The following is a 25,023-nucleotide window of genomic DNA, read 5'->3' on the forward strand; positions in this document are numbered from 1 at the left end:
CCTCACAGTGTTTACAGATGGTAGCAAATCTGGAACTGGCGCCTACGTGGTGGAGGGAAAGGTAATTCCGGTTGTTGTGCCATCGACCTCAGCCCAAAGAACAGAGTTGTTGGTAATTATGTGTGTTCTACAAAGGTTTCAAAATCAGCCTATCAACATTATTTCAGACAGTAAATATGCAGTTGTAGTTACCAGATCTATTGAAACTGCTATTATCTCAGCCAGTCAATCAGAAATTTCCTCCCTGCTGACTGAATTGCAAGACCTCATACTCTCTCGTGGTGCCCCTTTTTATATCGGACATCTCAGAGCACACTCAGACCTTCCGGGACCTATGGCTGAGGGAAACCGAATGGCTGACGCGGCCGCGCGCTTTTATGTTTGTAGCGCTCTGGAAGATGCTAAAAGATATCATGAAAGATGGCATGTCAATGCCCTAACATTAAAGGCGCGCTTTCACATCTCAAGAGCTGACGCACGAGACATCGTGAAGTCTTGTGGCAATTGTGTGGTGCACTTGCCCATGCCCTCCTTAGGGGTAAATCCCAAAGGGCTATTGCCTAACCATCTGTGGCAAATGGATGTAACACACGTTCCTTCCTTCGGGCAGCAAAGGTATGTCCACTTGAGTGTGGACACCTGCTCGGGGGTTGTTAGTGCGACCCCCTTGCGAGGAGAAAATGTCAAAAACGTGATGTCCCACTGCCTGCGCAGCTTTGCCTGCTGGGGAGTGCCAAAGCACCTAAAAACAGACAATGCCCCTGCCTACACTTCTGCAGGTTTTTGTAACTTTCTGGCCTGCTACAATATCCAGCATGCTACAGGCATACCATATAATCCTCAAGGCCAGGGCGTCGTGGAGCGCGCGCATCTAACCTTTAAAACTACCTTGCAAAAAATACAAAAAGGGGGAGTTGGGGATGATTACCATACACCCAATGACCTCACCAATTTGGTCACCTTTATTTTAAATTTTCTCACGGTTGACAGAGATGGCATTTCGGCCGCGGAGCGGCATTGGGGCCAACAGAAAACACAGCAGTTAATGGTGAAGTGGAAAGATGTCCTCACTGGCTTATGGAAAGGGCCCGACCCGGTGCTTAGGTGGCACCGAGGTTCCCTTTGTGTTTTCCCGCAGGATGCGCCCACCCCACTCTGGGTACCAGAGCGACTCACCAGGCTGGTGGCCACGGAACCTGCGGAGGATGCTGGTGACAATGACAATAGTGATGATGACTGTCCTACAGCTCAACCCCGCGGCGAAGGCGGAACCAGTTCAGCTGTGGGCCCTGGCAAAGGCTTGGCCGTCCCCTCTACCCCTGACTAATGAGTCAGATATTTTACCCCCCTTTTTTCACCACTAACGCGTCTACAGGCCTGCCATGGGTCCCCTTCTCTCCTGAGGAGAAACCCCTTACTAATATTACCCTCCATCTATCGGGTAGCCTTTGCTTTACCACTGTACTGCTTTGGATTGGGTTGTCATGCTACAGCAGTCACTCTCGTTCCTCAAAAACTGGGCAGGCGTAGGAGCCTTCGTGGTGTTGATGATTCTGGCTCAAGAACTCCTAGTGAGGTGCATCTGTAAAGCTGCGCGACGGCAGCAACAAGTTTTGGTGCAAGCTATGATGGCTCTAGAGGCTGGTACCTCCCCCCAGATATGGCTCAATATGCTGGATCGGTAGTCAAAGACGGGTAAGACTGATCCCACACCATAGCAACCTAAGACAGGGGCTCTTCGACCAGGGAGAGTACCCGATGACGGGTAAGCATGTGTGCTGAGGATTGGCAACCTAAGACAGGCACGATCCCTGCCATAAAATATAAATAAAAAGGGGGAGCTGTGGAGAGCCATGCAATAGATGCAAGGAGTCACGTTTGCGGAAGTGCCTGGGTTTTGAGGAAGCGAGACTGATTGGCTGACGGCAGACATGGGTGAGCCCGTGCGCACTGCGTGATCAGGGAGAGGGGCGCGTAACTAGAGCGGTGATTGGCCGAGGCGGTGGATATATATATAGTGGGGAGATTGCCTGTGGGAACAGAGAAAAGCGAGAGAGGAAAACGAACAAATAAAGAAGCTTGCCACCCATCACGTCTCCGGGTCGTTCTTGCTGGCGAGAGCGACAGAAGGCTCTCCCACAATTCTCACATTTATACAGCTTCTCCTCAGTGTGGCTTCTTAGATGTTCTCGAAAGGTTGAGGGCCAACTGAAAGCTTTTCCACACTGTTTACACTCGTAAGGTTTCTCCCCAGTGTGGGTTCTTCTGTGCCCCTGGAAGGACTTGGGGGAACTGAAAGCCTTCCCACAGAACTCACAGTTATACGGCTTCTCCCCAGCGTGAACCCTCAGATGGACTCGGAAGGTTTCAGGCCAACTGAAGACTTTCCCACATTCCTTACATTCATAGGGCTTCTCTCCAGTGTGTGTCTTTTCATGTCGTTGGAAAGACTGGGGATAACTGAAGGTTTTCCCACACTGTCTGCACTTATAGGGCTTCTCTCCAGTGTGTGTTATCATGTGTCTTCGAAAGGTAGAAAGATACATGAAGGCTTTCCCACATTCCTTACACTTATGTGGCTTCTCCCCAGTGTGGGTTCTCACGTGTCTAGTAAGACTGGCAAACCCACGGAAGGCTGTGCCGCACTGCTTGCATTCATAAGTTTTCTCGGCTTTGTGACTCTTTTTATGTTGAGCAAGGGAGTACGGATGTCGAAAAGTTTTCCCACATAACTTACATTCATAGGGCTTCTCCCCAGTGTGTGTTATCATGTGCCTTTGAAAGACAGAGGGATAAATAAAGACTTTCCCACATTCCTTACACTTGTATGGCTTTTCTCCAGTGTGAGTTCGCACATGCCCAGTAAAACTGGAGAACTCATGGAAGGTTTTCCCACACGGCCTGCATTCCTAGGTTTTCCCTGAAGTGTGAATCTTCATAGGCTGAGTGAGAGAGTAAGAATGGTGGAAGGCTTTTCTGCATAACTTACACTCATACGGCCTCTCCTCTGTGTGTGTCACCACGTGTCTCTGAAAGATTGAGGGATACATGAAGGCTTTCCCACATTCCTTACACTTATATGGCTTTTCCCCAGTGTGTGTTTTCACGTGTCTAGTAAGACTGGAGAACTCTTGGAAGGTTTTCCCACACTGCTTGCATTCATAGTTTCTCTCCGGAGTGTGCATCCGGATATGCTGTGTGAGAGAGTAGAAATAAGGAAAGGTTTTCCCACATAATTTACATCCGTAGGGCTTCTTTCCAGTGTGAGTTCTCAGGCATGTGCCACAAATGCAAGCCTGCTGGTGTTCCTGACACAGGTGTGGTTTTTGTCCACAGTGAGATCTGACGTGCCTTTTAAGGGAAGAAAGATGCATGAAGCCTTTCCCACACTTGGTGCATTCATAGAGTTTTACTCCTGTGGAAATATTCTTGCAGAAATTAAAATGAGGAAGCTGGCTGCAAGTTCCTCTGTGCTGATTTCTTTCTTTACTTTCACAGAATCTGTCTGTTGCAGGATTTCTATTAGAAGTCAGAAACACTTTATCAATATTATGTTTATTAATGATTTGTTATTAGCAACTAGTAAGTATTAGAAACAGATGGCTAACTGCATTCTAGTATCCAGAAGTTTTTCCTCCCTCTGCGGATTGTCTTAAAGTTAACTAAATGCCCTAGAAGTGACCTCTATCATGTTCACTGTTCATACTGTTTATCATGTATGGGGTCTTCCTAAAAGGGTGTCTAACTGAGGGGCGCCTGGGTGGCTCAGTGGGTTAAGCCTCTGCCTTCAGCTCAGCTCATGATCCCAGGGCTCTGGGATCGAGCCCCACATTGGGCTCTCTGCTCCACAGGGAGCCTGCTTCCTCCTCTCGCTCTCCCTGTCTCTCTGCCTACTTGTGATCTCTGTTTGTCAAATAAATAAAATATTAAAAAAAAAAAGAGTGTCTAACTGAGTTATGCTTCAAACACTCAATGTCTCTGTCAAGTTTTTAAAAACCTTCCTAGAATTTGAAATAGATTTGGGGGCACCTGGTTGGCTCAGTCAGTTAACTGTCTGCTGTCAGCTCAGGTCATGATCTCAGGGTCCTGGGATCAAGCCCTGTGTCATGCTTCATCCTCTCCCTCTGTCCCTCTCCCACCCCACTTGTCCTCTCTCTCTCAAATAGATTCAGAGTTTGGTTTTTAGTTTTTTTAATCTCATGACATACCAAAACTCTGTCCTAGGATTAATACTGTTTTATCTTATGAACACATCTCACCTCTGATGTCTTGCATGGTTTCCATGTTGATCTTTAGTGCTGTCATCTTCCCAATTTTTTTCTAAAACGTAGGCACAAGAATGATTTCTGGTGAATTTTGCCATTTTCTGTTCAATAGATTTTTTTTTTTCAAGCGTATCCTGTTGAGAAACCAACCCACTGGCTTTAAACAGTGTTTCATAATCTGAAACAAAAAGGTGAAAACATATTAAAGGAGGAAGGAACTTATGAGTAAAGAAAGACTGAGGACTTTAGTGCTTTCAGCACTTCACCAGTGGCAGGCAGGAGGGGCCAGAAGGGTAGGCAATTTACTAACTATCAAGTTTTCCAAGAAACATCTCTGTGAACCAAAACAACAGATGAAGCCAGGCCCCCACTACCAATAAGCCAAGGAAGCTTCAAGTCTGAACCAAGACAAAAATAAGTTTAATGCACACATTCCCACTGTCATGGAGACATTACTATATTGCAGGTCCGAGATGGCTGTGACCATGTCTGTTTTTACTTTCCAGTGCATTCCTTTTCCACATTTCAAATTGTGGGAAAGCACCGACAAGAGATACTTGTTTACTAAATGACAAAGTGAAGGCCTGCAGCCATTACCCACTGAAACCAGATTCTGGAACGTTTCCAGCATCACATCTCTATAGAGGTTCCTCTGCATAGAATCCAGCAAGGCCCACTCCTCCAGGGTGAAGTCCACAGCCACATCCTCGAAGATCACCAAGTCCTGAAACATACAAATGTGTGCAGGAGGAAGGTGAGTCTGAAAGCACTGGGAAACTAAAATCAGTTCATAGGAAGTTGAAATCCAACCCTCTGGTCTCTCAATATGTGCTCATCAGACTCCAACAGGCTTACCTGCACCACTAAGGAGTCAACCGTAACACAACATTTATCATGACTGCTCTCATCTTACTCCTTTCTATCACCAGCGCCCAGGGAGATATGCCATGCACATTAAGTAAATACTTCTGTTGGAAAGTCTGCAGTAAAAGGGTAACAGAGCTCAGTTGTCCAAACCCTGAATATTCTTTAGGACTAGCCCCTGACCCGCTCCTGGGAGGAAATCTGCAAGCTCTCAGAACACATGCACTGACAAGTGTCTGTGTATATGGGTGGGGTCTTGAGCCATGAGACATACAGTATCAGACTTCCAGAGGAGCTGGATGCTGAGAAGCCAAGACCACTCACACAGGAGTGCCCATGACTAACCCTCAGTAAAACCCCAGAGTCTGAGGCCTGGGTGAGCTCCCCTAGCTAGAAATATTTTATAGAAGTTGTCACATTAAGCTCTGTCTGTATAACTGCATCAAGAGGAGATGACTTGGAGCTTGATCCTGGTTTTTCCTGGATTCTGCTTCATGTTCCTTTTCTATTCACTAATTTTAATACAGACCCTTTCCCCAAAGTAAACAGGGCACTGTGTGTGACAGTTTTTCTGAAATAAATCTGTCTGTGGAATAAACATTTCTGTGAGCCCTTGTAGTGAGTCCTCATATTTGAGGTTGGTCTTGGAGACCCCTTACACTAAGTACCACCAACTCCCTCAGATATAAAGTAATTCACTACAGGGGCTAGCAGCAGATTGAAACTGCCAAGATACAGAATTAGGGAATGTGAAGACAGGCTATGCAATCTGAAGAACAGAGAGAACAAAAATGAAAACAGAAGAAATGGAGGGTACTGTCTGGTGTGCCAACATACATGTGCTGGCAGCATGGGGTTGGGAGAGGAGGGAACACAACAAATACTCAAGAGATCATGACTGAAAACATCCTAAATTTGGTGAAAATCAGCTACACGTCCAGATGCTCAATGGACCTCAAAGAATAAAACCACAAAGAGGTCCAAGAACAATACATGGTAGTGAAAACTGTGGAAGCCAGAGATGAGAAATACTGAAAGCAGCAAGAGGAAAACCTGTCACCTAAAAGGGAACCCCAATAAGACAAGAGCTGATTCTAAGCAGAGACAGCAGAGGTCAGAGGTAATGGGGTAATGTACTCGGAATGCTGAGAGCATGTGCAACTGCCAATAAAGAATCTACATCCCCAAAGCTACTTTTGAAAGTGAAGGCAAAATGACACATTCCCAGGTAACAAAATCTGAGAATTTTTTTCTCCAGGAGAAGCACAATATAAGAAAATACTAAGAAAAATCTTGAAACTGATAGCAATTGAGGCAGAGAGCTTCGATGACAACTTAGTAGGAGGATTCCAGCCTGGCTCGTCCCTAGAATACCCAGGAAATCAATCTGCAGGCTGACAGAACCAGGTGCACAAGTACAAGGAGAAAAGAGGCCACACTGAGGAAGGTAGGACATGTGAAGCTCTAGTGTGGGGGAAAGAGATCGCAGGTGCTACAGAGGGAAGCGAGCCGTGCTTGCAGAGAAAGGTGAGACGGGAACACATGGGAATGCAAAAGGAGAACAACTTCCCCAAAGCCACTGGCTGGGAAAATGAGACAGGCTGATTTTCCTGAGTTTTTGCAACCAGCGCAGCTCAAATACTGGAGTTAAAGAAGTTGGCAGGCTTGGCTGGGATAGAGCCCTAAGAGCACTGCCCTACTCCCACAGTGAAGGCATGCAAACATGGCAGGGTAGATAGTGTGATCTGAAGATCATCTAATGGGCACAGGGAGAGACTGTTCACTATTCTTTTTTTTTTTTTTAAAGAATTTATTGACAGAGAGAGATCACAAGTAGGCAGAGAGAGAGAGAGAGAGAGAGAGAGAAGGAAGCAGGCTCCCCAAGGTCCAATGCGGGACTTGATCCCAGGACCCTGAGATCATGATCTGAGCCAAAGGCAGAGAGGCATAACCCACTGAGTCACCCAGGTGCTCCTGTTCACTCTTCTTGAAGTGCTTCTGTGAGAGGTGATGTTTCAGAGTTGCCTCTCAAGGGACAAAAGAGCCTGCAGGTGCAATTTCCCTCCCCTGTCCCTTAGGATGGAAGCAGAGACACCTGCTGAGAGCCCCTAAGCTGGAAACAGGTTTTTTAGCCTGTGATCTGGTAGGACTGCCCTTCTGGATCACACCAGCATCAATCGCAGCACAGTGAGGTTCTTTCCTAGAGGACCACCACAGATCCCCTCCACACCAGGTCCCTGAAGATTGGAGTTTTAAAAATCAGACAACTCAACTGTTGCAGAGCTCAAAATATGTTGCACTACTTCACACAGACAATCAACATGGACACAGTTTGAAAAGAGCAATCTGGGGCACCTGGGTGGCTCAGTGGGTTAAAGCCTCTGCCTTCGGCTCAGGTCATGATCTCAGGGTCCTGGGATCGAGCCCCACATCGGGCTCTCTGCTCAGCAGGGAGTCTTCTTCTCCCTCTCTTTGTCTGCCTCTCTGCCTACTTGTGATCTCTGTCAAATAAATAAATAAAAATAAAATCTTAAAAAAAAAAAAAAAAAGAAAAGCACTTGACAAAATACAGCATTCACTCAAGATAAAATCCTTCAACCAAGCAGGGTCAGAGGGAACATACCTCAACATAATAAAGGCCATATATGAAAAACCCACAGCTAATATCATCCTCAAGGGGGAAAGTCTCACCGCTTTTCTTCTACAGTTGGGAACAAGGCAGGGGATGTCCACTCTCACCCCTGCAATTTAACATAGTATTGGAAGTTCTAGCCTCAGCAGTCAGACATCAAAAAGAAATAAAAGGCACCCAAATTGGCAAGAAAAAAGTAAAATTTTCACTATTTGCAGATGACATGATACTCTATAAAGAAAATCCAAAAAACTCCACCAAAATATTGCTAGAATTGATACATAAAATTCAGTAAAATCGCAGGAAACAAAATCAGTGTACAGAAAAGTATTGCATTTCTATACACCAATACTGAGGCATCAGAAATCGAGAGTATATCCCATTTACAACTGCAACAAAAACCATAAGATACTGAGGAATAAATCTAACCAAAGAGGTAAAAGATCTGTACTCTGAAAACTATAAAACAGTGATGAAAGAAAATGAGGATGACATAAAGAAATGGAACATGGATTAGAAGAAGAAACATTACTAAAATGTCTATACTACCCAAAGCAATCTACACATTTAATGCAATTCCTATCAAAATATCACCAGCATTTTTAGCATTTTTCACAGAGCTAGAACAAATACTGCTAAAATCTGTATGGAACCACAAAAGACCCCAAACAGCCAAAGCAATCCTGAAAAGGAAAGGAAAAGCTGGAGGCATCGTAATTCCAGACTTTAAGCTGTATTACAAAGCAGTAGTCATCACAACAGTATGACAGTGGCACAAAAATAGACACACAGATCAATGGAACAGAACAGAAAATCCAGAAATGAACCCACAGCTATCTCGTTAACTAATCATCAACAAAGCAAGAAAGAATATCCAATGGAGAAAAAACAGCCTCTTCAAAAAATGCTGTTGGAAAAACCGGACAGCAACATGCAGAAGAATGAATCTGGACCACTTTCGTATACCACACACAAAAATAAAGTCAAAATGGATGAAAAACCTAAATGTGAGACAGGACACCATCAAAATCCTAGAGAAGAACACAGCCAGCAACCTCTCTGACCTCAGCCGCAACTACTTTTTTTCTAGATATGTCTCCTGAGGCAAGGGAAACACAAGCAAAAATAAACTATTGAAAGTTCATTAAGATAAAATGCTTCTGCACAGCAAAGGAAACAATCAATAAAACTAACAGGCAACCTCTGGAATGGGAGAAGATACCTGCAAATGATTTAACTGATGAAGAAAAGATGAGTATCCCAAGTATATAAAGAACTTACCAAACTCAACACCCAGAAAATAAATAATCCAGTTTAAAAAAATGGGCAGAAGACATGAATAGAAATTTTTCCAAAGGAGACATACAGATAGATGCCTAACAGACATACGAAGACATGCTCAGCATCACTCATCAGGAAATGCAAATCCAAAGGATAATGAGATGTCACCTTCCATCTGTCAGAATGGGTGAAATTAGCACAGGAAACAAGTGTTGGCGGCGATTTGGAGAAGCGGGGCACACTCTTATACTGTTGGTGGGAATGCAAGCTGCTGCAGCCACTCTGGAAAACAATATGTAGGTTCCTTAAAAAACTAAAAATAGAACTACCCTATGACCTAGCAATTGCACTAGATATTTACCCAAAGGATACAAAAATACAGATTTGAAGGGATACATGCACTCCAATGTTCACAGCAGCATTATCAACAATATCCAAATTATGGAAAGGACATAAATATCCATCAACGGATGAATGGATAAAAAAGCTGTGACACACACACACACACACACACACACACACACACACACAATGGAATATTGCTTAGGAATAAAAAAGAATGAAATCTTGCCATTTGCAACAACATGGATGGAGCTAGAGTATTATGCTAAGCAAAATAAGTCAGTCGAAGAAAAACCAATACCGTATGATTTCACTCATGTGGAATTAAAGAAAGAAAGAAACAAACAGGTGAACATGGGGTGGGGGGAAGAGCAACAAACCAGGAAGCAGACTCTTAAGTGCAGAGAATAAACTGATGGTTACCAGAGACAGGGGGAGGGTGGGGGTGGGGGAAACAGATGATGGGTATTAAGTAGGACACTTGTGATGAGCCCTGGGTATTGTAAGTGATGAATCACTAAATTATACACTTGAAACTAATATTACACTGTATGTTAACAGGAATTTTAATTAAAAAAAACTGATTGCAATTTTTTCCAGAAGGAAAGTTGAATCCACATAAAAAAGTAAAGAAAATTGGCAAAGATAATGACATAAATGTATATTTTTCTGCTTCATTTTCTTAACTGATCCCAAAGGCAATGATGTAAAATAGTGTTAAAATGCATGTTGGGTATATAAAACTTAGGGCATAAAATATTTGTAAACTAATTCCTAATAACAGCACAAAGGAGGTGGGTAGGAATAAAACTGTAATGGAAGAGGGATGGAAGTGATTCGAGATGATAAAGCATTAATTAAAGCATGCATTGTTGGCTTTGCAACATTAATTTGTGATATACAGGGAAATAATGCCTTATAAAGGGGGGGAATAAAACTACATTGGAGCACAATTTATGTACTGCACTGGGATTAAGCAATCATAAATCTGAAGCTAATTGATTAGGGGTATTTTGTAACCCTAAAGCAACCAATTTAAAGATCTTTTTAAAAAATACTTAAAAATGGGGCATCTGGGTGGCTCAGTGGGTTAAAGCCTCTGCCTTTGGCTCAGGTCATGGTCTCAGGGTCCTGGGATCGAGCCCCACATTGGGCTCTCTGCTCAGCAGGGAGCCTGCTTCCTCCTCTCTCTCTGCCTGCCTCTCTACCTACTTGTGACCTCTGTCAAATGAATAAATCAAATCTTAAAAAAATACTTAAAATGTAATTAAACAAATTGAAATGCTTTACTGGAAAATATTAATGCAAAACAAAGTAGTAGAGGAATATAGGAACAAAGGCACGAGACAGGGACACCTGGGTGGCTCAATTCGTTAAGCGTCTGCCTTCGGCTCAGGTCACAATCCCAGGGTCCTGGGTTCAAGTTCTGCAGGAAGCCTGCTTCTCCCTCTGCCTGCTGCTTACCCTGCTTGTGTTCTCTCTCCGCCTCTCTCTGACAAATAAATAAAATCCTTACGGGCGCCTGGGTGGCTCAGTGGGTTAAGCGTCTGCCTTCGGCATGGGTCATGATCTCAGGGTCCTGGGATTGAGCCCCACATTGGCCTCTCTGTGGCTTCCCCCCTCTCTCTGCCTGCCTCTCTGCATACTTGTGATCTCTCCCTCTCTGTGTCAAATAAATAAACAAAATCTTTTTAAAAATAAACAAAATATTTAAAAACAAAAACAAAACAAAGGCACAAGATAGCCACAATGATGCTAACAGTGTGAATGGATCACACAACCCAACAAAAGGCAGAGGTGGTCAGAGTGTATCACGACACATGACCTAACTAAATTCTCTCTCTACTGGTGATACTCTGCTTTGCACCTGAAGTAACCTGCCACCTGGCCCCTCAAGCATGCCGTATACCACTTCCAGGACTGGGGATGATAAATTCTACTTCAGTTCTCCTGCAGACTTTTGCAGAACCAGGACTCTTCAGAAACCCTAGGGCTCCCCGTAACAAATGCGAATTAACAGTATCACAGCTGGCACCACAGACAGAATGGATTGGGTCATGCTTCTAATCACCCATGGGGAATGCCAAATGGCATTATCACCTTCCTCAGCCAATGGGGACAGTAAATGCAGCAGGGTGTCAGCTGCAGCAGGGAACAGAGGGCCTTCACTGATAGTTAGAAATATGCTCAATCCTGGGGTCATTAGTCTACTGGCCCCACTCTGAAGTAGCCTACCTGCCAGGTTAAAACTGGGTGGCAATGAATGAACTTCAACTGACTATGGAATTTTAGATTTGTAGATTCTCACCACTTATTCTCCCATTCCCAACGTTACAGAGATGACAGGTGACATCCCAGAGGCTCAAGGCCCCTGTTTTGCTGTCCTAGATTTACCCAACATATTTTATTCCTGAAGAGGTTCAGGTCAAATCTCCCCAAAACATGTTACTTTGGCATGTGGACTATTTTGAAAGGAAGGCAGTTGAGATCCTGCAGGTTCAAGAGAAACTTTTGTCCCTCCCGTAACTACCTAGGAAAATCCAAGTTGGGGGTCTTTCCCGGAATAAGAGTTATTACCAGAGATAAATTTTATCTGATTGACCCATCTGTATGGCAGGGCAAATGTCTGATTAACAAACATCTGTTCTTCTTCTGGGCCTGTGAACTGCCCTCCTCCCTTTGAAGCCCCAGGTCGCTATCCCATTCCTATGCTCAGGATGGTGTAGATACCTCATTTTCCCTGTCTCTGAACTTCTCTTGTATGCTGGGTTCCAATGTTACAAAATTAAGTTTGATTTCCTCTTATTAATTGATCTCATGTCAATGTAATTCTAAGACTGGCCAGAAGAACCTTTAAGAGTACAGAAAAAATTTTCCTCCCCAGCACCTTTGGTGAGCCCACCAGGGGGCCTCACCAGCTAGACACGGCTCTCACCCCAAAGCTGTTGCAGTAGGAAGAGCCTGGGATGTCCGACAAGAGTTGGCAAAAAGTAGGAATTACATCAGAGTCTTGTATGTCCATCTGCACAGTCCTGTGGAAGCAGTGGTGAGAGGCCGCCCCTTCTTTTTTCTTCTCTAAATTTAGATTAGCAGGAGAAAATATTAGTGAAATTGGTTCCCTGAGTTTAGCAACTCTAGTGGTCCTTTTTCTCTCAGAGACGGTCAGACTTTGTTGTGTTGTTTGTCGTAAGAAAGGAAACCATACGGCAGAACACAGCATCCAAGCCTGCTGTTCGAGCCAGTGTCACAGACCAGTGAGTTCATAGTACCCCCCCAGACCAATATCTTTTTAGACAAACGTGGTTTTCGTTAACATGCACATGAAGTAAAGGCTGTTGCTAAGGAACAGGTGGAAGCCAAATCCACAAAATTATTGGGCACAAGCAGGAAAGTGTTCACGTGGCTCTGAAAAGACCCAAGGCTTCGCTAAAGCTGTTAATGTGCACATAAGAACTCATCTTGTTCTGTATCCTGAGAACATAGCTTTGTGACCTGTAACAACATGCACTCTGGTCCCCACCATCTGGAAGGTGCACTTCCTGGGGTACACCTTGGGGTCCAGTTGAACAGGCTGGGGTTCCAAACCGCACTTTTTATTTGGCAATGCCAACTCTCAGGGGAAAATGTCACAAAATGTCCCAGTCCATCATGGATCTTTGTCATTTCATTCTTCATCACTCTGTGGGTGAGCACCTGCCCAGCATCACAGCTTAGGGGGTTTGTGACTGGAGGTGTCTCATGTTCTCATAGGAAATCGGACTGCACCATCTTTTTTATTTTTTTTAAATCCATTTGACAGATAGAGATCACAAGTAGGCAGAGAGGCAGGCAGAGAGAGAGGAGGAAGCAGGCTCCCCATTGAGCAGAGAGCCCGATGCGGGGCTCAATCCCAGGACCCTGGGATCATGACCTGAGCCAAAGGCAGAGGCTTTAACCCACTGAGCTACCCAGGCGCCCCTCGGACTACACCATCCTTACTGCCTAAGCAATGAAGGTCTCTGCTTTCTTAGACTATCTCTGGGAGTGACCTTTCTGGATCTTAGGAGCACTGCATATCTCATAGTCTCTTGTGTGAGTCCTCTTTGGTCCCCAGAAAGGCTTAATGGTCTGAATTGCTATTGATGATCCTACACATCAATGGCCAGACGATGGATCCTTTGAATTAGCTATATCTGAGAGAAGAATAAAAAAAATTTAGAGTTGTCATCCTAAACAATTTATTTATCGGCACCTGTGGAGAGTCCTAGCACAAAGAAATGTAACGACTAGCCTTAGGGACTCCCTTAACAAGTTGAAAGAACAGAGATTAGAACAAAAATTAATCTCAATGTAAATTCCCCTTCTCAAAATCCGGCCCCATCTGCCTGTTTTAGGTTCCCTTCATTCACCAGCCTAGGGTATGCAGGTGCTCATGTAAATGCTGGAAGTCAAAAGTGCTTGGACAGACAGGGGTTGCCAGCTTCTGGTCTTCCAGTGTAATGTTCTTTGTGGAACTATCCTAGGTCCCCAGCCAAAGAATCCTTGTCCCTTGGACAGCAGATCTCTTCAGCAGATTATACCAAATTTAGAGAGTTAGAAAGATGAGTGGCTATTCACAACCCCCCCCCCCATCACAGAGAAAACAGATGACCAGAATTTCTCCTGGTGGAGAAATGGCCAGCTGAAGGATGATGTTTAGGGACAGGTAGGAGAGGAAAATGAAAGTCCTTATGACCCCTCCTTTCCAATTCCATACCCTCTGGTTACTGATCCTTTCTCTCCCAGGGACTGCTCTTGCTTTCTTGCTTGGCTTACTGTCTGCCTGACTGGGACACGGATGCTGTCAGTTCTTCCTTATAGCTATCTTTGGAGTGACTCTCTGTCTTGGGAAGGTAATATTCTTTGCATCCTCCTTGGGAGGGGGGCCAGGTTATTCAATACTACCAGTAGTGTTCACTGCTTCTCTTGGCTGAAAATTGACAAGATACTCAAAAGAATTTGTTTTTAAGTAGCTCTTAAGTCAAAAGTTTGGCCACGTTGGAAGCTGCCATTTGAGCCTGAGAGGAAGGTAGGGTTTCTCTCCTAAGCTAAAGTAAAACCAGGTACCCAAGGGGAAGAACTGAACTGAGGATAATGCAGCTAGTATAGTATACCTATGGTATCATTTAAACTGCAAAGCAATCTTTAAAACCTTTTCACAACTAGAAAATGGCCCCAGAATTGTTCAGAAACAAGTAAAAGACCTTCAACCTGTCCTTTTGACCAATCTCAAAACCTGCCCTCTTTATCTCAAAAGGCTTATAGAGTATTGTCCTGAGAAACCAAAGTCCTTGGAGAAACCTGAGTACTTGCTCTGTGCCTCTGTCATGTAGACTTCCCACCCACATATTCTCTTGGATCCAAGGGCCAGTCCGGTATTTTTCTACTTCTGGATGGTATTGCCAAAATTAACTTGTGGAAGAGCTCTGTGAGACCAAGCCAGAGAAGTTAAGTATCTTACTTAGGCCACACAGCTTTTTATTATTTTATTTTATTTTTTAAAGATATTATTTACTTTTGAGAGAGAGAGAGAGACACAGGTTGGGGGACGGAAAGAAAGAGAAGCAGACTCCCCAGTGGCAGGGAGCCCGATGTGGGGCTCAATCCCAGGACCCTGGGATCATCACCTGAGCTGAAGGCAGATGCTTAACAGACTGAGCCACCGAGGTACCCCCAGACTGAATCTTTTCAATATGAAAAACTAAGTTTTGCCAGAACCCTGGGATCATGACCTGAGCTGAAAGCAGTGGCTTTAACCCACTGAGCCACCCAGGCACCCCTGGGTTTGCCCTTTTAGTCTTTTACTGTTACGTTGTTTCATAACCAAAGTGCTTTTTCACAGTGGCCCTATTTGACCAAGTGCTTTAAAATCCTTTTGATGTTTCTGACAAACTTCCCCAATCAAATTCTAAATGAAGCTTCTTGATCTGGAAGAAAACTAGGAACTTCCCTTGAAAGATCCCTAGAATATTCCAGAGGATTTGTTATGTTAAACTAATTAGGCTTGCTGGAGACATTAAATCACACAGGAAACTGTCAAGTAAGGAATACTAAGCCTTCTTTAGGCTGTATTTGTGTGGATACATCAATGTTGTAGAAAGCATACGAAACTCCTAGAAATCTGGTATGTCCTGGTATGTTCTCACTTGCAATTCTAGTTACTTAAGTGTTTAGTGTTACAGAAATAACCAAATCTCCGTGTCCGCTACATTAGAGTGAATTCTAATGTGGTCAGATCCGTGGCCATTTTTGAGTCTTTTGTCATTGACAGCTATCGTTTTGCTCTGGTTTTGCAACAGCACTGCATTTTCAAGGAGATTCATGGAGAGGACTTTTGACAAGACAGGTTTCTGATAACCTTAGGATCACAGAACTGAGCCGTGTGAGCATTACTGGGACTAGCGGGAAAGCCAGATTCAAACAGAACAAGAATGACGTGGGGCTGAAGGACGGAGAAGGATAATGAGAGTTTTTATGCCCTTGTTTGAAACATTACTGTTTGATGTTGGCTATTCCAGATAGAAACCTTCTCTTAAGCTAAAATACATGTCTGCCAACAAATACTCTCACCAACTAGACCCCAAGACCTGACACCTCCACCGCCCACCGGCTTGAACTCGCTAGCTTCCTTACGTTCTTTTTGGCGTATTTCTTCACTCAGACAAATGTAACCCAAAACTACTGCTCAAGTGGTAGTGACTGCCCTGTGAAGACCTCCCGTGGGCCCAGACCAGTCTGAGCTAGACCACTCACACGGGCACAGACGGATCAGAGAGTGACCTCTACAGTGCCCAAGAATTACCTTCACCTCGTTAGAATATTAAAATCTCCACCCGAGGAGGAGGAGCACCAGCCTCATTTACATAAGACACAATGTACGTATAGGCATGTGGCCTTAGGAGGCAAACACACCCTGCCTGCTTCTACATATGATTTTCCTATTGAAATATCCACCCTAAGGGCGCCTGGGTGGCTCAGTCGGGTTAGCATCTGCCTTCAGCTCAGGTCATGATCCCAGGCTCCTGGGACTGAGCCCCACATTGGGCTCCCTGCTCAGCGGAGAGCCTGCTTCTCCCTCTCCCTGTAGGCCTCCCACTCACCCCTTTGTGTGCTCTCTCTCAAATAAATAAACAAAATATTTTTAAAAAATCCACCTGTGGGGCACTTGGGTGGCTCAGTGGGTTAAAGTCTCTGCCTTCGGCTCAGGTCATGATCCCAGGGTCCTGGGATCGAGCCCCACATCAGGCTCTCTGCTCCGTGGAGAGCCTGCTTCCCCCTCTCCTTGTCTCTGCCTCTCTGCCTACTTGTGATCTCTGTCAAATAAATTAATAAAATCTTAAAAAAAAAAAAATCCACCCTAACCCCAAACAAAAGGAACTCATCCACCCTTGCTCAGGGAGTCACAGATTTGGAAATCATTCCCTGTGATTTCCTTATTTGCTGCGAATAGTTTCCTTTGTGCAGAAATTACCTGCTGCACTTTCTACGAGTGAGTCACCAACAAACAAAATCATGTTGCAAATTGGGTGACCGAGATGAGACTGTTGTCCTTCTCAGGTTCTGCTCTCCAGGTCCCTGGTTTCACATCAGTTTAATTACAATACAGAAAAAAATTGTTTTTCTCCCCATCTGATCCCCCAGAACTTGGAAACTTAATGAGTATAGTTGGCCTTAAACAATGTAGGGATTAGGAGCACCAACCCTCTGCATGGTTAAAAATCGATATACATCTTTGACTCCCTTAAAACTTAACTACTACTAGCCTACTGTGGGCCAAAAGCCTGACCAATAACAAATAATCGATTAACATATATTAAGTTTTATATGTATTATATACTATATTCTTATGGCTCAACTATGTTCAAGAAAATATATATATATATTTAAGATTTTATTTATTCAACAGACAGTGAGAGATCACAAGTAGGCAGAGAGGCAGGCAGAGAGAAAGGGGGAAGCAGGCTCCCTGCTGAGCAGACAGCCAATACGGGTCTTGATCCCAGGACCCTGGGATCATGACCTGAGCCGAAGGCAGAGGCTTAACACATTGAGACACCCAGGCACCCCAAGAAAATATTTTTAATAAAATCATAAGAAAAAATTTAAAGTATCATTTATCTATTTCTTAAAATATCCATATATGTGGACCCAAGCAGTTCTAACTTGTGTTGTTTGAAGGGACAACTCTATTTGCATTTTCATGACAATATATTTGCGTAATTCAGTAAGCATCTGCTCTCCTTGTAACAGGCACAGCTGGAAACATTTGTTATACTGTTGAGGCTGGAATGGAAGGTCAGATTGGAGAGAGACCCGCATATGTTCGGATGTGACCAGACCAGTCCACTAAGACTGGTTTTATGGAGTCAGTGGAGTCACTTGGAAATGGCAGCCCGAGACCTCGCTCCCAGGGTTCCCAGATTCCTTTCCAGGTCCCCTCCCGGCAGGAGCAGAAACAGGATATTTTGGAGACCTCAAGAAGAGAGGAATTCACCAGAATTTATATGTATTGCAGGCAAAGTGTGATGGAAACTGCTTGGTATGGCTTCTTAGCTTTGAGCACCTTTTAAAATTTTCAGTGTGAGACTCCTTAAGAAAAGATCAACAAAGCAGATTTAAAGGAGTCTATATGGTCCATCACTAAGCTTGCTCCACTTATGTAAATAATCAGGCTAAGTTTATTGAAACTAGACTTGGTTTATAAGTTAGTCCTGTTGTAGTTATGTGACAGCAATGCACCTTTGTGGATATTAGATTCTAGTTCTAAGTAATTGTTTTTGACCATTTGTTATTTACAAGAAACAAACTGAATTTGTTGACCTGAATTTTTCAGCTTTCTTCAAAAGAAAGCATGCAAAAATAAAATCTACTGACTTAGAGATGCATACACTGATACCTGCCCAGACAGAGGAGGCCTGTCTTTGGAGTCATTTCAAGGGGGATGTCTGCGTGAGGGCTTCCACAGGTCCTGGCTTACATGTCCTTTAGAATATTTAGGTCGCTGTGCAATCGCCTATGCATTTTATATACAAACACTATATTTTACAATTAAAGGCAATGAAATCAGTTATGACATTACAATGCCACAATAAAGGAAAAATGTCAAAATATCTGAACAGATAAAGGAAGATGTATCCTATTCAACATGAATCCAAATAGAAACTCTTAGCAAGGGGTGCCTGGGTGGCTCAGTCAGTTAAGCCTCTGTCTTCAGCTCAGGTCATGATCTCAGGGTCCTGGGATCGAGTCCTGCATCGGGCTCTTTGCTGAGAAGGGAGCCTGCTTCCCTCTCTCTCTCTGCCTGCCTCTCTGCCTACTTGTGATCTCTGTCTGTCAAATAAATAAATAAATAAATAAATCTTTAAAAAAGAAAGAAAGAAAGAAAGAAAGAAAGAAAGAAAGAAAGAAAAGCCCTTAGCAACTTAAAAACAGGCAGCAATGTGCAAATCCTCATGAGGGAAACATCAGAAAGGAATGTTCACTATAGAACACACAAAGAGGGATGCCTGGGCGGCTCAGTCAGTTAAGCCTCTGCCTTTGGCTCAGGTCATGATCCCAGGGTCCTGGGATCGAGTCCTGCATCAGGCTCCTTGCTGGGTGGGGAGCTGCTTCTCCCTCTGCCTCTGCTGCTCCCCCGTTTGTGCTCTCTCTCTCTCTCTCTCTGACAAATAAATAAATAAAGACATAAATAAAATCTTTAAAGAAATAAAAGTACACGCGACGAGAACAGAATGCAAACTTTTCCCAATTAATTTTGGTGAAAAGGAGTCCCATGACCTCCCTCCTAGGCGACAGCCCATCCACAGCCACCAGAGGGAAAAAATCAGAATTATAAACAAAAACGTTGCCTATATTCAGAGCTAAAAGTATTATGCAAGAGTCATAAGGAACTAGAAGATGAGCAGAAAATCAGATTTTTGTTAAGTTTCCAGAATACAAGCACAATACGAAAATAAATCTCATCCACTTGAATCGTGAGCAACAGCAATTTAAAAGAAACTTTGGACAATGGGGGGAGGCGAGGACGGCACCGAGGCAGGAGGACACTAGGCTCACCTCATCCCAGGAACACAACTAGATACCTATTAGGTCATCCTGAATACCCCAGAAATCGACCTGAAGACTACCAAAACAAACTCCCCAACTGAAGGTAGAAAAGAGGCCAGGCCGGACAAGGCAGGAAGTGCGGAGCCATGGCTGGGAGAGATCACGGCTGCTACGGTGGGGAGGGAACCTCTGTCACCAAGCACAAGAGACAGACGAGCCCCAAGAGGAATGCACAGGGAACATGAGTCCCCAAAACAATTAGGTTGGAAAGTGAGTGGCTCCAAATTTCGTGAGTTCTTGCAACCAGTGGGGCTAAAGCTTGGAGTTTAGGGACGCCTGGCTCTGCGTCTGCCTCCAGCTCAGGTCATGATCCCAGTGTCCTGGATCATGTCCTGAATCGGGCTCCCTGCTCAGTGGGGAGTCTGCTTCTCTCGCTCCCTCTGCCTCTCCCCCTACTTATACACACACTCTCTCTCTCTGACAAATAAATAAAATCTTAAAAAAATAAAACTTGGAGTTTTAAAGGTCAGCATGCTTGGCTCTGCGAGAGCGCGGAAGACATTGGTGCCGACCTTGGAGGAAAGACAGACTACAGACCTGCAGCCCGGAAAGGCATCTGAAGAGCACGTGGGAAACACAGCAGGAGGTTCCGTGCTCATCCAGGAGCACATCCCAGGGGGCCTGGGTGGCTCAGTGGGTTAAGCCGCTGCCTTTGGCTCAGGTCATGCTCTCAGGGTCCTGGGATCAAGCCCCGCATCAGGCTCCCTGCTCATCGGGAAGCCTGCTTCCCACCCGGCTCTGCCTGCCTCTCTGCCTATTTGTGATCTGTCTGTCAAATAAATAAATAAAATCTTAAAAAGAAAAAAATAGGAGCACGTCCCAGAGAGGCAACATGCACCGAGAGACACCTCCAAGAGCAAAGGAACTAGCTGGCATCACTTCCCTCTGCTGCCCCTCTGCATAAGCACAGGGCCACCTGCGGGAACCAGCACAGGGCTGACATGTGCTACCTCACTTCCTTACACCAAGTCTCACACACTGTGCCCTGGTGGAACCACCATTCCGTCATGCTTCCCCCAGGCGCGGTGCAGCAGGACTCCCTGCCCCAGAAGTCCGCCCAAACCCCAGCTCACACCTCATCTACGAGCTTGAGTTTTGTGGAGCCTTGGTTCCAGCAGCCGTGGGGACAAGGCTCATTTCACAAGCAGACCAGAGCACCCCTACTTGAAACATACACATTCAGGCCAGGGACCAAACACTGCCCATGGCGGTCAAACAGGGCCTCTCCAGATGACTGTCCTGAAGGAGAAAGCAGCCAGGACAAAACAGCAGTGCACACTCTTCGGAGACTGGAGACAGGACCTCCTTTTCACAGAGCCACTTCCCTCAAAAACAGCCCATACAGCTGACTTTCCTAACACAGAGAAACAGGCACAGAGACTTAGACAAAAATGAAACACAGGAATTTGTCCCAAACGAAAGGACAGGACAAGACCACGGCCAGAGATCTAAGCAAAACAGACATAAGCAACACGCCTGACGGAGCAAGTAGAAGGACTCGCCGTAGGGACAGTCACGGACTTGAGAGAAGAGTGAAGCGCATCGGCGAGAACGTCAACATGGAAATCAGGACCTTACAGCGGGTAACGGGCTCCACCAGCAAAACAAGAAACAGGCCTGGCGGAGTGCAGGGCACACGGGATGCAGCAGACGAACGGATTAGTGACCGGACGACAGAGTAACAGAAAGCAACCAGACTGAACAGAAGAGAATTATGAAAAATGAGAACAGACTTCAGGAACCCATCCGACATGACAACATTCCTACTACAGGGGTCCCAGAAGAAGAGAGAAAGGGGAGCAGAGACCACATGTGACACAATACCCGGAAGGTCTGTAATCTGAGGAAGGAAACAGGCAGACCCAGGACGCACAGGGAACTCCCCACAAAATCAACGAAAGCAAGTCCACACCAAGGCACACTGTAATTAAAGCAACAAAATACAGTTATTAAGAAAAAATATTAAGAACAGCAAGACAGGGCACCAGGGTGGCTCAGTGGGTTAAGCTGCTGCCTTCGGCTAAGGTCATGATCTCAGGGTCCTGGGATCGAGTCCTGCATCGGGCTCTCTGCTCGGCGGGGAGCCTGCTTCCTCCTCTCTCTCTGCCTGCCTCTCTGCCTACTTGTGATCTCTGTCTGTCAAATAAAAAAATAAAATCTTTAAAAAAAAAAAAAAAAAGAACAGCAAGGCAAACGAAGACCGTCACATACAAAGGAAAGGCATGACATAGTCAGAGTGCTGAGTTGCCAAAACCTGCAGCCGCGACTACTCCATCCAGCGAGGCTATCATTCAGAAGAGAAGAAGAAATAACGTTTCCCAGACAAACTAAAGGTGTTCATGAACACTAAACCAGTCCTGGAAGGAATATTAAAAGGGACTTTTTGAGAGAAAAGGACAGAGCAAAAATGACAATATGTAGGTGGGAAACAAAAGCAGTAAAAACGAGTATTTCTGCAAAACGTCAGAACTCACAAAATAAAAGGATGTAAAATATGGGACCATATACCTAAAATGTGGGGAGGAGAGGTGTTGGGCTTTGCCAGGAAACCCTGAGGTGGTGAATGAAAAGATCAGTCCAGACACCTTAGCTGGAGAAAGGAGAGGGCATGGGAACCACACAGTCTAGTGGCGAAAGGTCCCCAAGCCAATGCTGTCTCCATCTTTATCATGAATGTCATCAAAACAAGGGAATAAGAGAAACAAGAACGTGAAGCTATAATAATCAGGACAGTGGCACAGGGAGGATCGTGTGAACAGAATGAGCTATGCTCGGGACGGGTGTGCAGATAGGGAGCGCGCGGACGTAAATGTTTCTCCTAAGTCAAGCATTTAGTCCCTGGATGAGTGCACCAAGCCGCCATGAGGACCTGGCTGTTTTCAGCCCAGAAGCCTTGAAGGGGCCCAGTTTTGTGGACACCCCCTTGCTTTTCAGCTAGTCTCACCCAGGGAGGCATGTGTTTATTAAGTCTTATCTAGCCGGGCATTATGAACTTCCAGAGAGTGGAGTAAAGAATGGGTCCAAACTCAAACTATGAGGAAGACATTACATACAAACCTAACGGAAGCCGCAAATCAAAACCTACTAATAAATGTGCGAAGAATAAAAAGAAAGAAATCCAAGTATGTCACTGAAGAAAACCGGCAAGCCATGAAAGAAGGGATCGGAAAAGTCTTCAGAAACTACTACAAAACACGTCATAAAATGGCCGTAAATACGCATCCCTCCAAAATTCCTTTGTGGGACGCCTAGGTGGCTCAGTCGGTTCACCCTCTGCCTTCAGCTCAGGTCACGATCCCACCAGGGTCCTCAGATCAAGTCCTGCATCGTGCTCCCCGTTCAGTGGGAAGCCTGCTTCTCCCTCTCCCTCTGAGGTTCCCCCTGCTTGTACTCTCTCTCTCTCTCTCTCTCTCTGTGTCAAATAAATAAATAAAATCTTAAAAAAATAATAATGTGAGGAAAACACAAGCATTCACAAATACATGGAAATTAAGCAACACATCTTTTGGGAAAAAAAAAAAGAACATTCCATCCTTAACAGCAGAATATACATTGATTCTTTATTTTTTTAATTTTTTAAAAGGTTTTATTTATTTGACAGAGAAGGACACAGCAAGAGAGGGAACAGAAGCAGGGGGAGTGGGAGGGAGAAGCAGACTCCCTGTGGAGCAGGGAGCCCAATGCAGGGCTCAAACCCAGGACACTGGAATCATGACCTGAACTGAAGGCTGAGGCTTAACAACTGAGCCCCCCAAGCACCCTTGTTTCTTAAAAAACAAACAAACAAACAAACAAATGAAAAGAAAAGAAAAGAAAAATATTTTATTTATTTATTTGAAACAGAGAATGAGAGAGAGAGAGAGAAAGCATGGGGGGGGGCAGGTCAGAGGGAGAAGTAGACTCCCCACTGAGCAGGGAGCGTGATGCGGGCTCAAACCCAGGATGCTGGAATCATGCCCTGAACCGAAGGCTGAGGCTTAATGCCTGAGCTACTCAGGCGCCTCTGTCTCTTAAAAAAAAAAAAGATTTTATTTATTTATTTGAAAGAAAGAGAATGAGAGAGAGATCATGAGAAGAGAGAGGGTCAGAGAGAGAAGCAGACTCCCCGCTGAGCAGGAAGCCTGATGCAGGACTTGATCCTGGGACTCTAGGATCACGACCTGAGCCAAAGACTGTCGCTTAACTAACTAAGCCACCCAGGTGCCCCTACACATTATTCCTAAGTACACATGTAACATTCTCCAGAACGGATCACATATTAGCCCCCAAAACAAGCCTCAACAAATTCAAGAAGACTGATATCATATCATGCATCCTTTCTGACCGCGGTGCTATTAGTCAGCTACAAGAAGAAACCTGGAAATACCACAAATATATGGAGGTTAAATAACTCAACAGTAAACAATGAATGGGTTAAGCAGGAAATAAAAGAAGAAATAAAGCACATGGAAACAAATGAAAATAAAAACCACAAAGTTTCAAAACTTCTGGAACAGAGCAAAAGTGATTCTAAGAGGGATGTCCATACCAATACAGGCCTACCTCAAGAAGCAAGAAAGACCTCAGAGAAAAACAATCGAACTTTACAAATAAAGGACCTGGAAAAAGAATGACAAACAAAACCTAAAACCAGCAGAAGGAAAATTAAAGCAGAATTAATTAGAGCAGTAGGGAAAATTAAAGCAGAAATTACTGACATATAAGCTTAAAAAACAATAGAACACATTAATGAAACCAGGAGCTAGTCCTTTGAAAAAAATCAATAAAACTGATAGGCCTGTAGCCAAATCCATGGGGGAAAAAACAAACAAACAAACAAACAAACAAACCAAAACCAAACCCAAATAAATAAAATCACAAATGAGAGAGAAGAAATGAAAAACACCACAAAAATACAATTATAAGAGAATATTGTGAAAAATTACATGCCAACAAATTGGACAACCTAGAAGAAATGGATAAATTCCTAGAAACATATAAACAATCAAAACTGAGGGGCGCCTGGGTGGCTCAGTGGGTTAAGCTGCTGCCTTCGGCTCAGGTCATGATCTCAGGGTCCTGGGATCGAGCCACGCATTAGGCTCTCTGCTCAGCAGGGAGCCTGCTTCCTCCTCTCTCTCTGCTGCCTCTCTGCCTGCTTATGATCTGTGTCTGTCAAATAAATAAATAGAATCTTAAAAAAAACAAAAACAAAAACAAAAAACAACCAAAACTGAAACAGGAAGAAATAGAAAACTTGAACAGACCCATAACCAGCAAAGAAACTACATCAGTAATAAAAAAATCTCCCAATAAACAAAAGCCCAGGACCAGATGGCTTCACAGGCAAAATCTACCCAACATTTAAAGAAGTACTACCTACTCTTCTCAAACTATTCCAAAAAATAGAAGAGGAAGGAAAACTTCACCCTATGAGGCCAGCATTAACCTGGCACTAAAATCAAATAACGACACCACAAAAAAGGAGAACTACAGGCCAGTATCTCTGATGAACATAGATGTAAAAATTCTCAA

The 25,023-nt window shown here is 44.4% G+C and overlaps 1 protein-coding gene across 1 annotated transcript in view; it reads right to left on the minus strand.

The window, feature by feature from the left end:
- Positions 1–4,320: 4,320 nt before the first annotated feature.
- Positions 4,321–25,023, minus strand: part of LOC101683920 (zinc finger protein 28 homolog) — a 28,552-nt gene continuing 7,849 nt past the window's right edge. Inside the window, exons 2-3 of the mRNA XM_013045453.2 lie at positions 4,867–4,989; positions 4,321–4,443 (exon numbers count right to left, since the gene is read on the minus strand). Of these exons, the coding sequence (XP_012900907.1) occupies positions 4,321–4,443; positions 4,867–4,989 (246 nt within the window). The remainder of the gene's footprint in view (positions 4,444–4,866; positions 4,990–25,023) is intronic.

The sequence above is a fragment of the Mustela putorius genome, unplaced genomic scaffold, assembly GCF_011764305.1.
Source record: "Mustela putorius furo isolate JIRA1106 unplaced genomic scaffold, ASM1176430v1.1 tig00000095_pilon_pilon_pilon, whole genome shotgun sequence".
In the NCBI taxonomy this organism is placed as follows: domain Eukaryota; kingdom Metazoa; phylum Chordata; class Mammalia; order Carnivora; family Mustelidae; genus Mustela; species Mustela putorius.